Consider the following 16,374-nt stretch of genomic DNA (forward strand, 5'->3'; position numbering starts at 1 on the left):
ACATCTCCTGAAAAAAGAAAAGAGAAAGAAAAGAAAAAGCTCTAAATATAAAAAGAAGTCTCATGACTGGTAAAAATCCAAATTCAAAGTGACAAACCAGAATTGTGTTGAAATGAAAGCAAGAGACAAAGATGTAGAAACACATTAATGTTGCAGAGAGAGGTGTGTTGGAATTTCTGTGTTACACTTGTCTCAGATTTTGCCAGAGAGACATGGAACTAGAGCTGACCAAACACCTGAGACCAGACAAGGACTGTTTAGACTTTAACACCTTACTCGCCTTCAGGGGTTTCCAAACTTTTTGACCTATGACCCCCAAAATAGCAGTGCTGATGACCATTGACCTACCGCTGTGGTGTTACACTAATATGTCAATCCAAAACAAGCAAAAAAAAGTGATAGATTAAACATTTTATATTTATACAACACTAGTTTTACAAGAATTAAGGATTTAAGCACTGTAAGTAGTTTTTGGACTTAAAGAGGCTGTGAGGAGATATATGCCTGATCGTAATCCACACTTTAAAATGAGATTATCAGCACCAATATAGCCGGTTACAGGTTATTTTAAATTGCTGCTTCTTAGCTTCCCGATCGGGCCAAGCAGGGATCTGTGTTTTTCTCTGCTAAAAATGATTCATATGACTAGTTTTGTATTGATGGTGGAAACAGGAGCCTAAGTGTCTCGGGCTGTATCACTCTATAACACAGGGGCTAAAGTGTTTGTGATCATGTTCGTTCCAACCCACAGTCAGCAGTTATTCTGCAGTGGTCTGTTCAAACTTGTGACTCTATCAATAAAATGAAGAGTGAGGTTACCTTAGCTCTGATTGGTAGATGACTGACAGGACATAGCTAACCAGGGTTTACTAACGTAAAACATTACAAACATGTCTTAGAGCACCGAACTGCCAGCTGCACTAAATGTGAACAGCTACTAAACTACTCACAAACTGTCATTCTGAGCACCGGGCTGCTGATGTCACTATATATAGCTGGCGACTACAACGTTTGCTTGATTTCACTTCTCAAACCGTATCGCTACGCAACTGTACTGGTAAATACCTTACCCTTTCCGTTGTGTACAGTAGAAAGTTGGTTTACACAAAGAAATTCTGTTTCCATCCGATCTCCATTTAATTCCAAAACAAACACACACCTCACTAAAAGTGATTTACGACAGTGTGCGGAGACCCCGGGCCACAAGGTGGCAAGGGAGTGCAATTAAAACAGATCCTCCTCATTGCATCGTCGCAAGATTTGCACTTTGACTCTGACAAAAAACAAGTTCTTAAAATAAGGCTCAGACTAAGGGCCAATCCCAGTTGTCACTCTTTCCCCTTCCCCTTCGTCTACCCCTTCCCATCAGCTTTCTGTTCTGAGTGCCAAGGAGTAGGGGTGAAAACACATCTTCATTCATTTGCTGTGAATTTTTCACCCTGGTCTGACATCATTGTAGCTATTATTAGCCTTAGCTGTTGCTATAGCAGTGTTAGGTGTATTGTTGTAATGAGCAATTCCAAAACACACAGTTCAAACATGGCTAATGTTTACATGAAGCAGCAAAGGACAGGATATCTGATTTTTTTTTTTTTAAATACAGAAATTATGGGAAATTTGTCATACCCCTTGGTTTTAAGTAAGGCCCTGGTTTGTCTTTGTTTCAAGAGCTGTGTAGCCCTTCCTCTTGATCTTACAGAGAATTGGTACGCCACTTCACTAGACGTGCACAAAAACAAGGGCTAAGGGGTATCAGAATCAGTTTCATCTCTTTCAAGAAACATCAAAAGACAGAAACATATAACATGGGGGGACGGGGGGACAGGAGCAGGAGAACTGTAGGGGCTGCCAGTGTGTCCTGCACCCCGTTTTGATAAATATGAAATGAAAATCAAGAGAGAGGAAGAGGGGGAAAAGATTTAAGATTTGAGTCGAATCTTGACCTGTTGTTGTGTTCCAGACTTGGCTGGACGCTCTGGAGGAGCACACGGCTTACAGCACCCACTACTGCTCCCAGGAGCAAGGCAGCGAGGAAGAGGATGAGGAAGGGATATCACTTGGGGAGCTAACAGAATCACTACAGGTAACTCTGAATACTAATGCTCATATTTAGCGTGTTAGCATGATGACCGGCTGTGGCGTAACTGAACATGAGGAGCTCATCTCTTCTCCTGACTGCAGGCAGCAGAGGCCAGCCAGAGGAAACTGGAGGAGGAGGTGGCAGCTTTCATGGCCCTGCTGAAAAATGAAGGACTGGATGAGGGTAAATCTGGTTTCTCTATTATTTCACTCTAAAGTGGGACAACAAAGTGCAAAATACAAGTAACAGTTCCTGTCTTCAGCTCAGATGAGACTCGACCAGAGCTTGGCTTTGAAGACTTGACACTTGACTTGAATTTGCCCCTTCAAGGCTAAAAGTTCATCAGACTTAAATCTCAAGACTTGAGCCTTGACTTGACTTGCACCAAAAACTGAGAACTTAACCTGGCTGGGTCAATGAAACTGGAAAGTTGACTTGAACTTGGCCTGAAAGACATGACCTGGACTTGCCTGTAAGTGACTTGATTGAAGATCAGTCCAGATATCTTGACACACAAGAGGAACTTGCTCTCTTGAAGCTAATTTGACTCAAATGATTTGGAATTGTACTTGTCCAAAAAAACCCCAGAGATTTGACTTATATTTACACTTTCCATCATACGTCCTTCTTTCCTGTGTTTGTCCCTCCAGAGTTCCCGTCCCCCATCGTGCAGAAAATGCAGCAGATCTGTGATCTGTCCAGTGAGACCAGTTCCAGTCTGAGTGTCTGCCTGAGTCTTTTCTCCAGACAGCAGGGGGTGAGTGTCACAGTCTGTTCAGACTCCACAACCCTCAGCAGGGCAGTTATGTGTTTTTATAATTAGATCAAATTAAAGGTTTTATTTGGGAAATCTTATCTTTGAAACTTCTGCTGCTGACTTGTTGAAAACAGAAGATTACACTCTGTTTAGAGAGATTGTGAACACATTTAGATTAAGGTAGAATAAGCTCTAAAAATCCTACTTTACATAACTTTAATAGCCTTATCGTGGTGAAAATTCACTACTTTGCTCGCCTGCAGGAAATTATTCTTCACAAAATCCTGTTAAATTTATTGTAAACTAAAAAAAAAACTTTGGCAAAATTTATACAAAACGTTTATACTAACTGATTTTAGGGATTTGAATCTGTTGCCTACAAAACATTCAAAAGACTTCAGTGTAAGCTTGGTTCAGCTTGGTTCAGCTCGCTTTACTAAATTCATTTTTATTTCCAAATTTCTATAAAACTGTTTGTTAATAAACTTGTGTTAATTTCACACATTTGTTAAACTCCTGAAAAATTTCAGCTTTTTTATTTGGATGAAGCTGCAACTGAAACAGCCCATAAGTATGAATGGTAGTATCATTTACATCACATGACCTTTGTCAACTCGCACAGTTTCATACAAGTGACACTGATGCAAATTAAAAATATTTATTAAAAAAAAAAAAAACATTATTAGTAAGTCATGTAGTGAATATTTGCTTGTTTACTAGCTTCAGTCGAACGCAAATACACTCAAGCAAGAGGTGAACAAAGAGGTGCGAGAGAGAGAGAAAGAAAGGGTTAATTTTGTCCTTTTCAATCGTGGGCTATCAAAGGATCTCTGGTTGGCACATGTGAATAATTTGCTTGGGTTCAGATTTTTTTTAATTTGAATAGACTTAAAATGTAATTCACTGGCACCAATGATCTTGGTTACATTTGGTAGAAACTCAACATCAGACTCTGCTCACCTGCCATCATAGCTATGTTGTAAACAATTCATGCAGTGGCACCTTTTCTACGACATGTCCCGCTTCCTAAGAGTCCTGTTAGCAGAGAAAAACCTCTGGCTGTGAGGGCATGTGAAAAACATTTTTCCTGGAAATTTTCTGATGCTGGTGAAAATAGTTTTGCCACAGCTTTTACTTGAGGTTGTGCGGCACACACTTGTTTGAGCATCTGCAGAAACTACAAGAAAAACACAGCACAAAGGGCCAAAACATCAATTTACAAACAGTGTTGTTATTGGAGAAAAAAATTCACAAGACCTCTGTAGTGTTAAAAATATTTTATTAAGGTCTCTATTTGAAGAATTATGACTCACATTGCACTTTATCAAATATTGCGCAGCATGTATTGATTTAAGGCATTTAAAGATACTTAGGAAAACTACATAAAAATAACCAAAAATGACCAACATCAGCATTTTATGAACTACAGAACACTGACTGGAAAAAAATGAAGCTACTTAAAATATTCCCGGATTTTACTTTTACCTTCAAAGTTTTTCGTATTTTGCAATTTTTAAGAAAAAATGACTTTTAGCCTTTTTCTGAATGTTGGACACAATTGGGAGTTTTCAGTTATATAATGACAGTTTCTAGACTAAAAATAAACTTACAGCTGAGGAAGTACTTGAAAAAATATTAATGCAGTCAGAAAACAGGGATCTGGATATCTTCCAAGGGCTCTTTGGACATTTCCATTGACCCTTTTAAAAATTAGAGAAAAAAAATAGATTATGTAACTCTAATATAATGAACAGGATGTGTTCTGTGTGTAACTCTCAGACGTGTAGAGATGTGTCTTTTCTTTGGAAAAACAAAACAACATGTAAAAACAAACCATGTTCAGGAGAGTGCTGCGGCACATTTCACACCTCGATATGAAGCAGCTCGGTGTGGTGCGGTGATTATAAGCTGTCAGATTGGTTTTCTTTGTGCCTGATTCAATGGATGTGATTATAATGGAAGGATCCCAGGCATGGATGACATCCCTGCAGGACAGAAAATAGACAGCACTGCTCGGAGCACTCAGCATGCACTCACCCTGTCCATCACATCCGTGATAATGTAGAACTTAATTTCCATAACACCTGACTGGGCACAGTGTTTATGCGGTGGTTTATGTAGTAACATCCATTTCCAGACTTTTCCCTCCTGAGCTGCTATGTCAGTATGAACAACTATATAATAAAATATATATATAAAAGACTTGTAAACCATTTTTTGGATGCATACCAAACCTGGAATTCTTTCCTGTACTTATACCTAACTCTGCACTGCAGTGAAAAATGAGTCCACAGTGAGTAAAAATGTGACAGAAGCAAAAACTGGCCTAGAATTCAAATCAGATTATCTTAGGTGCAGGAATGTGTAGATTCTGCAAAGATAGAACCACAACACTTTTTTTTCTGTGTTCCTTATGTCTCAGGGTACCCAAAAGTGTGTTGAATATACTCCCACCTTATTTTTATTTATTTTATTTTTTTTAATCAGAAAACATCAATTTTCATTTCTCTTTTTTTCAAATGAACTACAGCTTTTAAATTTTGTTACACGACATAAAGACATAATCTAGTTATGAGACCACAGTGAGTGAAAATATGACAGAAGCAAAAAACTCAATGTTTGGTTCTGACTCTGGGGACTAAAAGCAGACCTGTTCCAGATGACCTGAGTGGTCTTGGTGGTTCATAATGGATTAGAAGATCATTGATATGTTTTGGCCTTAATCTATTCAGAGCTTTGTAAACCAACAGGAGTATTTTAAAGCCTATCCTCTGACACACAGAGAGCCAGTGAAAGGGAAAGGAGGTGTATTGGACCCCAAAATAACAGCATATACTCTGCTAACACAGGAGGATTTGCTTTAGGTTATCACACTGTTGCATTTCAAGTAGCAAAGTGGTCTGTTAGCTTCATCGACATGGAAGCCTCTTTTTAATTTACTTTTTACAGTGAAACAGAGTAGGGATGGGAATTGATAAGATTTTGTCAATGCCGATGCACTTATCGATTTGATTCTTTATTGATTCCGTTATCAATTTCTGTTGTGAATTTTCTTGGTACAAAAAGTAGCTTCACAGGTTTTTTGTGTCAACAACATTTAATCAAGTTTATACTGTAAGTGAATAAAATGTAGTTGGTCCCTGAGTCTGGATATTTCTGGGCATGATTTTACAGAAACAGGTAAAAATTGCACACAATGTGACGTTGATGTACTGTGTTGTAATATGTTAATAATTCAAGTAGGCCATCTAGTGTCTCAGGGTGGTTATAGCAATGGTTTAAGTTGTTTGGAAGCTTTCCGTAGTTATGAAGTCAGCCATGAGCCTCTCAGTTGTCTGTTAGCTTTTGACATTTGATATTCTAAGTATATTTTACAAAAAGTTGATGTGATATGTTTCTGTGATGAAAGTTGAAATTCTATTCTGAAGCTGAAGTTATACTGGTGTATGCTAACTGCTAGCATATCAATGCAATTTCCCCATATACGTTAGTATCAGGCTTGCGCTATTTTGTTATTTTGGTAAATAAGGTTATTTATACCAATTCGAATGTACTGAATATGAATCTCCTGAGAGAGAGTAATGTACATTTCTTTATGTAGTCAGTTCTTCAGTAAAACTTCAAGCTGAAAATCCTGAATCAGATAGCTGCAGCAGGCTAATTGACGTAAGATCTGACGTCTCTGGTACAATGTAAAGAATTGATAAGGGAATCGTTGAGCACAAAGGCTAACGATATTGATGGATTGAAACATTTCTTATCAATTCTCAACAGGAACAGTTTTTTAATTCCTATCCCTAAAACAGAGACTTGCCAGAAAAAGAAAGGATCTTTCTCTCTTTGCTGATTTTTTTCTTGCTGTTACCTCTGGCACCTTGTTCCTCCTGTGGTGATGAGCTATGACCTCTCCTGTTAAGAAGAACATAGTCTTTAAAAATTTATGACATTCAAATGTATCTCCAGTCTCAGCCCTGTAATTCTGTACTGATAAGTGAAAACTACAGCCTTGGTCATTGAACTGCAAGGTGGTCATTTTAATCTACATCTTAAACAACAAGCCAGCACATGGTCTGAATCTGCAATGCCTGATGTATTTTGATTTGTGGCTATAAAACTGGCAGACGCAGTGATGATGGGACTTGTTGTTCTCTCCCCCCACTCACGCTCACAAACCGTCTTTAGCTAGAGAGCTGCTGGTTCGTGCAGAGGCTGCCAGAAACCGTTCAAGTGTCCTCAGATAAACAGCTACAGTGGTGCTTTCAGGGTTCGCACCTGTGCCAGGCCTCCATCGCTCAGCTGTGCAGCCTTTTGAGCCGTATGTTCTCAATAAAAAAGACTCACAGGATCTCTGCGCTCTGTCCATGAATAGGCCTGTATACGAACTGTATATCTCAGTGTGCACATGCAGGGCTCGCGAAGCAGCAGGTCTGGTTTTATTCTCCCTGTGAAGAAAAGATACTGACTCACTTTAGAAGCACCGGTTAGGGGGTCGAGCAGCAGGAAACCCCTCTTTTAAGTTCAGTTTGTGGGTTGCCATTACTGCAGCTCTTATACCACCCCACCTGTCAGCTCTGGTAAAGGTAGCCAAAGTGGAAGAAAATATCATCCACAGGCAGCTGCAGCTGAAATTTGTTCTTTGCACAGTGACGCAGGAAGCTTAGATTTCTTTCTAAGCAGAGTAAATTTCAGACCAGAATTAGGTTTATTGTTGCAGCACACAAAAGGCTAAAAAAAGAAGTGGGCAGGGCAGGGTTCAGCTAATTCTTTGAGAAGGCAAAATAAACTTTGCCTGCCTCCCTGTTAATGAAACAAGAAGAAGATTCAGTGTGCCCCCTGTATATCTCAGTTTCTCTCAAGTTTTCCCCTCTCGCACAGCAGCCTGCTCAGATTACATTATCTTCTAGTGGAATAATAGCATCAAATAACCATATTTCTACAGGATACTGTTGAAGTTTAGTTTTTTTTATGAATACACAGCTGAAAAAGTGGATCATTTTTACAGTTAGGAGCAGCTGAAAAAGGGTGTACGTCTTTATGTTTTTATCTCTCACATCTTTTAGTGATGGATGTTTTATATTTGAGTCCAGTGCCACGATATTTGATCCCATCTTCTTCATGGGAGTCATGTTCTAGTGTAGGCTATTTGAGACATGGAGGCAGCTGTTGTCCATTACAGATAAACACAGATCGTCCCTCTCAGCTCTGTCTGTGTGTGTGTGTGTGTGTGTGTGTGTGTGTGTGTGTGTGTGTGTGTGTGTGTGTGTGTGTGTGTGTGTGTGTGTGTGTGTGTGTGTGTGTGTGTGTGTGTGTGTGTGTGTGCGCCTCTGTGTGTTTGTGTGTGTGTGTGTCATATAATGAGAGGACAGTGCTGAGGGGTTTACTCAACTGAGATCTTCATTCTCTGTTGGTTTTTGGAGAGAGGGTACACAGTCCAAACTGTAAACATCAAGGTTGTGATTCACGTTGTTTTGCATGTTTCTGTGACTGATTGGTATCCTCTGTGTCTGTGTGTGTGTGTGTTTGTCTGTGTGTGTGTGTGTGTGTGTTTTTTGGAGCTCAGGTGCGCAGTGTGAAATTGGAGCAGGAGGTGGAGAAGAATAAGATCCTCTCTGAGGCGCTACAGACTCTCGCCACCGAGCACCACGAACTTGAACAATCCGTCGTCAAGGGATCCTCTCCTCGGAGTGCGCTCAGTGAGGATGAGTTCTACGATGCTGTCTCAGGTGAGTGGACGAGTCGTCGGACGCGTTGAGGAGCTGCTGCAGGTGATCCCATGACCTGCTCACACCTGCTGCTCTGTCATTCATCCACCTTTAGGACGCTGGAATACTTTTCCTCACCGCTGACAGTCGTTGGTTTGTTTCCTGCTCCTCAGATTGACGTAAGAGCAGCGGCTGCCTGCTGTATTAAGAGAATGTGATGGCATTTGATTTTATCTGTTATGGTATTTCTGGTGTGAAAAACCTGCATGAAGATGTCATTTCAGACATTTCAGCTTAGGAGAACTCAATTTTTCTTTCTTACTTTATTACAAAACCTTTTATGTAAAGTTGCAAATATCCTCATAACACCTTTAATAACTTCAGTGAATGACAAGAGGTTGTTGAATAGGATAGAACTTGAAAATGAATGCATGGCAGTGACTGTGTTCAGTTTTGAGGAGCATGATGATTTATTTTGTTTTTATAACTGATGTTCCAGACTTGTTTTGTTTTTGTTTTTTTGTTTTTTTTTCTTTTTTTTTCAGATGAATACAGAAATACTCTAAACCGTGACTATTAATTAAGGTCAAGACCTTTAACATGGATGTAAAGTTGGGATCAGTTTGGAGCTTGTAAAGCACAGTTAAATAGCTGAATCACTTCCTGTTGGTGAATCATGCAAATTTGAGAGCTCAACATTACAACACCGTTTGAATTTACTGCATGATATGATATGATTGTGATCATTAACATTTCGGCCAAGCAGCAATGCCTGGTCTAAAAATCTGAAGGTGCAGAAGTGCTAAAAACTGCAGTTTTGCACTGTAAGAGCATGGTTGTCATGGCTGACAGGCAGGCACCATATAGCTACAAGTGAAGAGGCTATTTGCACAAGAACTGTTTTCTAAACCAGGCTGTAAACATGTTTATTTCAGCTTTTTTGAATGGTTGTGTATGTGTTTTTTGGTGTTTCTGCAGCCAGCCTCAAGTTGACACTCAAGAAACATTAGTTTAGTCTGTTTTTTTGCTGAGAAGCGTATGGTGGTTTTTCAGCAGTCATCGCATAAAGCTGTCAGTCCTTGAATGAGTCCTGTTAGCTAAAGCTGTCTACATGTCTGTTAGACTAAATGATCCCTGCCTCTAACTGTGTTTATGCATGGATCAAGAAAGTTTGACTTAATGGCGTTAAAAAGGTCATTTCTCCAGCTGCTGTGACTAAAGCTTGTCTTCAAATTGTTTCGTTTTCTTTTTTTTGGTCACACACTGACATACTGTGCCCTCTTTCAGACTCAGGCTCCGAGGTCTCCCTGAGCGGCTTTGAGACAGTGGCCAGCCATTCCTGTGAAGAGGACGAGGAGGAAGACGAAGGCTCTGTCATGCTAAGCAGACCTGGCAGCGTGATGCAGGAGGATCAGCACGCCAACAAGGATGAAGCACAACCCAATGGGATCACAAAGCATAGGTCAGCTGTACTACAAACCTCCCATGGTACCAAAAATACATGTCTGAGCCCTCAAAGATGTCCTCTACACTGTATGTCCTCCTGAATGTTGTTTTTATTTCTGTTGGCTATCTTTGTTTGTCAGCTCCACATCCTCCCTCAGGTCTTTCCACTTCATGCTGTGAATAATTTAGCGTTAGGTCCGGCCCGCTGAAGGAGGAAGAGAAAGAGTTGTGTTGAAAAGATAGAGCTGTGTGTGCAAGAGCTGTTAAATATTGATAAGGTCACAGTGCGATGCAATCACCTGTCTGCAGCACCAGCTAATCTATACAGACTGATTTAGAGAACAGTCCAGACTGTTGGGATGGATTATTATTGTAGTGTATTATTACATGACCCCTGCTGATATTTATCACACACCTTGTTTGCTAATTTCCTTTGATTTATTCTTTTATTATCTCAACTCCAGCCTGTTAAACCTTTGAGGCGTTTTTTCAGAGGTTCATGTATACGAGCAGCTGATCGCTGATTTGGAGTCAGTGTTTGTCGTCTGTCTCTGGGCTTTATTCCAACATGTCACTCAATACACCACAGGCCTTTGTTGACTGTACTCACCTGAATAAGGCATGGCACCTACAGCTATTATATGTCTGCTGCATTTACTTTAATGGGAGCTATTTTTAGACCATCACCAGTGAGTCAAGGCGTCTTATTATCTGACTGTGTGTTGATGTGTGTGTTTGTTATTTAGGACCAGTTTACCTGCACCAATGTTCTCAAGGAATGACTTCAGTATCTGGAGTATCCTGAGGAACTGCATAGGAATGGTGAGAATTGTCCATCTGTGTTGACTGGTTTAAATGTCAGAGCTTCACATGTCCCAGAAGATAAAGCTGAAACATGTTTTTGATCCTGGAAATCTGTGCTTCAGCACTAAAGCAGTTACACTATGATAGAGATAGGTCCAGGATGTTAATATTTCAGATACACTTAAGATTCATAATTAAGAATTATACTGCAATCCTTTCATATGTTATTACAGTTGGTATATATTTTTACAGGTTTTGATTTGCTCCAATTTCCAGTGTGTGAAAAGTAAAATATAACTACCACCTTAACAATAACTCACACACTCAAAAACCAACTATTTAAATAAAAACAACAACAACCAGTTAATGTATTTTTTACTTACTAACCAAAGGCATAAAAAGAAACAAACTTACAAAAGAATAAACAAATATCAACTTTTTATCAAACCAACTTTCTTAAAAGTGGCTTACCTACACCCACATTTACTATTTAACCAACAAAAAAACAGCTAACTACCTACTGACAAACCAATGTTTACAACCTAACTAACTTATGTAATTAACTATAATCAAGTGGAGAAAGTAACAAACTAGCTAAGTAACAATCTGATTGACTAACTTATGAACGACCAAACAGTTCATTCTAACCTTTTGAACAACTTACATATTACCAATGCAGCTAACTGATAAGCTAGCTAGCTTGCTAATTAATGAATAAACTGCATAAGAACTAACTTACTTAGTTTGTTACAAATGACACAAACCTTACTTATTTACTAATGTACTTACTATTTTATACCTGGCTAGTTTTGTAAAGGTCTTCATTGTTACAAGAGCAAAGCAGCAAATGCTAACACCCTGATATGCTAAGCAGCTAACATGCTTTATGTGAAGTGGCTACAATGCGACTTTTTTAGCCTGCAGCTCAGAATATTTTCATGTTATAGTAATCTGTTGACTATTTTAACTTTCAAAGGTTAGCACTGTAACAGTCAAAACAAATATTTACCAAGTGATATCTTCCACAAAGCTAATCGTTCTGTCCAGCTAAAACCCTCTGTTTTAGACTCTTGGTTTAAAGCCATAATAATAGGTCACAGAAATTTGGGGGGTGGGGAACAACTATCATCATCAGTAAGTCCAGTTTTAAAAGTTTGCATACATTTTGTCTTAAACTGTCAAAATCAACACTTTAAATTGTTTAAAAAAGCTTGTTAGCATTGTCTTTGACAGAATGTAAGCATTAGCTTGTAACGCCAATGCTCCGTTGTTGTGCCGTGGTTTAGGTTCACTAAATAAATCTAAAGCATATGCTGTTTTTACAATTCAGAACATAAAAGAAAAGAGCTTTAGAAACTTTTTGTCTGCCTTTTTTCACCAGAGTGAGAGATTTGATTCTTTGCTACTTTTTTTTTATTTATTCAGACAATTCTTTAATTCAACAAAAAGTGCACACACCTGTCACATTTTGCGTAGGGGCCTTTTGAAACACTCACCCCAAGTGTTTAACTTTCTAAAAGACTGCTGCTGAATGTAAGGAGACTTCTCTTCCTCACCCTGCTCCTCTAACATCCTTCATTTTCTCCTCTTTCTTCCACAGGAGCTCTCCAAAATCACAATGCCAGTGATTTTCAATGAGCCACTCAGCTTCCTGCAGCGTCTGACCGAGTACATGGAGCACACCTACCTCATCCACCAGGCCAACACCATCTCCGACTCTGTGGAGAGGATGAAGGTGGAGACATCTGCTGCCTTTTTGAACATCAACATTATTTAACCCCCCTTTCTCTGATGTGAATGTGTTTATCTGTTTTCAGTGTGTGGCTGCGTTTGCTGTGTCTGCTGTGGCGTCTCAGTGGGAGCGGACAGGGAAACCCTTTAACCCTTTGCTGGGAGAAACGTACGAACTGATCAGGTGAAAAACTCAAAACAAAACAACATAACAGATATTCCCACTATTTCGAACAAACTGCTGTTCTACTCGGGATAAATTCTGCTAACCACAGCTGATGTTGTATAAACCTCTGTGATGTCTGCTGTGTGTCTCAGAGAGGATCTGGGCTTCAGGCTGATTTCAGAGCAGGTGAGCCACCATCCTCCAGTCAGTGCCTTCCACGCTGAGGGGCTGAAGCAGGACTTTGTGTTTCATGGATCCATCTACCCCAAACTCAAGTTCTGGGGCAAAAGTGTGGAAGCAGAGCCGAAAGGAACAATCACGCTGGAGCTCCCGAAGTAAGAAGTCCTAAATACTTAAAACAAAAAAAGACGGTAGAGGGGTTTTTTTGGTTGTTATGTTTTGTTTTGTTTTTCAAGAGTATGGTTTAGGCTGTTAGCTGTGTATAGAGTTAGGAAGGGGAGGGTACTTGATGAGTGCAGGTTGGAGAGGAATATTTACTTTTTGGTTTCTTTATTAGGGCTGCTTTTCTTCCAATTCAGTTCTGTTACAACTTTTGCAGTGCTGGTTTAATTGCAATTGAAATTCCTTGATATTTCCAATTTTTACTACTTTTAGTTTGCTTTTTTTTAACACCAGTGCCTGTAAAAACTTAGACTTAGACTTCCTTTTAGTGTCATTTCACAAATTACACAGAAGAGCACTTTGTATGAAATTTTGGCTTCCTGAGTGTTATCAGACTGTATAAAACTGCAGACGATATAAATATATAAACATATGAATATATAAAATGAGTACAAAGAGCTAAACATGTATGGAAACAAGAGCAATACAAGCACTAGTATAGTATAGAAAAGGTTGAATGATGATGGTATCTTAGACTTTATCAGGAGCCATATTTACCCAAAAAATGCACATCACATGAGAGTCCGTTTTTAAGATTTATTCAGGTGATCTGATGTTTCAACTTGTTTTCCAACCCAGCTTATAAACAAAGACTAAAATGAGGGACATAAATTTGAAAAATCAAATTTTGAAAAAAAAAAAAAATTACTATTTTAAATCGTTAATCAAAAAATCCTGACATTACAATACACCATTTTTCTCTCCCACCCCTATGAGTTGTATTTTATTTTTAAACAATACAAAACCAAGGCCTGAGCAAGCCTCGCTGTGATCAGGTGCAAAACTGGTCTCTCTCCATGCAAAAAAAGCCTCACTGCAAAGAGAGGAGATGCCAACAGCTCATCAGATGCAAAACAAAAGCAAAGTGCACAACTCTGTGGGCCTGTTTGCTTTTGATCGTTACAGCAGTTTTTTGGTGATGTTCGCAGCTGTGATCTACTTCCAGAAAAATAAACCCCAAGGGTTTTCTGCACAAGCAGTCTGCAAGAGAAGTCTATCAGTGTCCCTCATTTTAGACGGGAATCCTCTGATTTCAGAGAGGCAAACCTTTATATGTTATCAAAATGAGGAAAATGTAAAATAAAACAACCATTGTGTTTATGAGACAACATCAAAAGTTGCAAAATTAAGCATAAAACTCCTCTTGTCATTGTCAGCTTCTTTACCTGACTCTTGTTTACCTTCTGAAATCTTATCTGCAGACACAATGAAGTGTACACGTGGACAAATCCCACATGCTGTGTTCACAACATCATCGTGGGCCAGCTGTGGATCGAGCAGTATGGAAATGTTGAGATCGTCAACCACAGGTTTCAAACTCTTCAGTCCTTCAGTGAAATGTCCCACTCATTTTTAAATACACATGTATTTGTCTGAAGCAGAAAGTTTTTAGCCTGATACACTCTAAGAAGTTTGAGGAAGTTCGATGACTGAGAAGGAAATGAGGAAGTTTTGTGTGACTCAGCATGAGGAGAGTAAGTGAGAGGATAAGATCCTGTTTTGTTTTTTTCCCTCACTAAGAACGGGTGAAAGGTGCTGCCTCAACTTCAAACCGTGCGGCCTTTTTGGCAAAGAGCTGCACAAGGTCGAAGGTTACATTCTGGATAAAAGGTAAGTAAGGCTTACCTCACGCTCACAAAGTGCTTTACATAACCAGCTGGCTTAAACTCCAAGAGAAATAGTGGACAGACTACAGAATACTTTTGCATAACTGGAGGTAGAAGAAGTACACTCATTCTTCAAGTAAGCAGAGGTACAGCTACTAACAGTAAGACCCTTAAAGTGAAGCACTTACTCAACATGTTGGTGTAGAAATGCTTCAGTGTTTAGACTCTGAAATGTCCTCATAGTCACAAAAGGTGCTTTTTAACAACGGAGGAACCTGTCTAAATTTAGTTACTTGTTATTTAATCTCCCTCTGAAAAGTTCCTGTTCAGAGAGCATTACTTTCCAAAGAACTCTGGGAGCTGATCCTGTGGTGTTGAACATTTTGGTTTCAACATCTCGGTCTTCTTTGAGCCTGATAGTCCCTCTTCAGAGAACCTGAAACCTGCGTGCCCTTCACTTCTTTGCAACTGAATATTTAACTTTGCATTTCCTGAGGATGTTTGTGTGTTTTTCTCAGTAAAAAGAAGGTCTGTGCTTTCTACGGTAAATGGACAGAATGCTTGTACGTCATCGACCCAGCGGCTTTTGAAGCAAACAAGAAAAACGACAAGAAAGGGTCTGAGGAGAAAAAAAGCTGCAAAGCGGTACGGATAAACAGCAGTCAGGAAAAACACCACATGAAAGTCAATCAACAGGACAATACCTTGACATCTTTATATATATAATAATGTTTTTGAGTGTGTTTTTGTCTTCAGAGCTGTAGTGACGGTCAGGACAAGCCTCCCTCTCCAGCTGCAGACACAGTGGAGATGATTCCTGGCAGCCAGCTCCTGTGGAGGATCGCACCCAGACCGCCCAATTCTGCTCAGGTCTGACTGCTTAATGCACTGAGAATTTGTTTTATAATAGAAATATAAAAAAAATACACTAAATATTCTTTTTGTTTGATTGTAGATGTACAGTTTCACCTCCTTTGCAATGCAGCTGAATGAGCTGCATCAGGAGATGGAGGGAGCGATTCCTCAAACTGACTGCAGACTCAGACCAGACATAAGAGCCATGGAGAACGGAGACATCGGTAAGAATGGAGAGGAATGCACTGAAACAGGAGAAAATTATACCAACACTTGGAAAACGTGATATTTTGTTGTTGAAATAGACAGGGCCAGTGAGGAGAAGAAGAGACTGGAGGAAAAACAAAGAGCTGCTCGCAAAAACCGCTCAAAGATTGATGAAGAGTGGAAGACGAGGTAAGACTCCTCATAGTTCCTCAAACAGGCTTTTAACAGGTTCAGTGTGCTTTAATATGAAACACTGCAGAGGTTTAGTATGTTCTGACGCAACTAATATCTTAGTTATTCAAACTTTCAGTTCAGTTTTTGAAACACAGGTAAACACAGGACCACAGTGTCAGCAGGTAAAATATTTCAAAATTGTAGCTAACAGTAGCAGAGCTAGCTCCAGCAGCCTGGTTATATGGCAGTTTAATCAGACACAGCCTACAACAAACAACTTTATTTCTGTTTACCAGATCAACAAAAACCCTGTTTCCACCAAGTGGTTCAATTTGACTCATCACAGCACGCATTTTGTGGCGCTTCCACTAACTTATCCTGGGACAGATCCCTAAATAACCAAGACGATCTGTCCCATTTTTTGGTACTCTTCCATTGGGGTG

At 39.5% G+C, this 16,374-nt stretch overlaps 1 protein-coding gene across 2 annotated transcripts in view; it reads left to right on the top strand.

The window, feature by feature from the left end:
* Window positions 1–16,374, top strand: part of osbpl1a (oxysterol binding protein-like 1A) — a 30,780-nt gene that overhangs the window by 10,334 nt on the left and 4,072 nt on the right. For both annotated transcript variants that reach the window (XM_074667538.1, XM_074667539.1), the window contains exons 13-27: window positions 1,961–2,083; window positions 2,182–2,263; window positions 2,731–2,837; window positions 8,398–8,560; window positions 9,827–10,001; window positions 10,732–10,807; window positions 12,390–12,524; window positions 12,607–12,704; window positions 12,839–13,021; window positions 14,291–14,398; window positions 14,610–14,699; window positions 15,214–15,340; window positions 15,452–15,565; window positions 15,651–15,774; window positions 15,856–15,946. In XM_074667538.1, the coding sequence (XP_074523639.1) occupies window positions 1,961–2,083; window positions 2,182–2,263; window positions 2,731–2,837; window positions 8,398–8,560; window positions 9,827–10,001; window positions 10,732–10,807; window positions 12,390–12,524; window positions 12,607–12,704; window positions 12,839–13,021; window positions 14,291–14,398; window positions 14,610–14,699; window positions 15,214–15,340; window positions 15,452–15,565; window positions 15,651–15,774; window positions 15,856–15,946 (1,796 nt within the window). The remainder of the gene's footprint in view (window positions 1–1,960; window positions 2,084–2,181; window positions 2,264–2,730; window positions 2,838–8,397; window positions 8,561–9,826; window positions 10,002–10,731; window positions 10,808–12,389; window positions 12,525–12,606; window positions 12,705–12,838; window positions 13,022–14,290; window positions 14,399–14,609; window positions 14,700–15,213; window positions 15,341–15,451; window positions 15,566–15,650; window positions 15,775–15,855; window positions 15,947–16,374) is intronic.

The sequence above is a fragment of the Halichoeres trimaculatus genome, unplaced genomic scaffold, assembly GCF_033239565.1.
Source record: "Halichoeres trimaculatus isolate MK-OKI-2021-1 unplaced genomic scaffold, fHalTri1.1 fHalTri1_scaffold_4, whole genome shotgun sequence".
NCBI classification, from domain to species: Eukaryota; Metazoa; Chordata; class Actinopteri; order Labriformes; family Labridae; genus Halichoeres; species Halichoeres trimaculatus.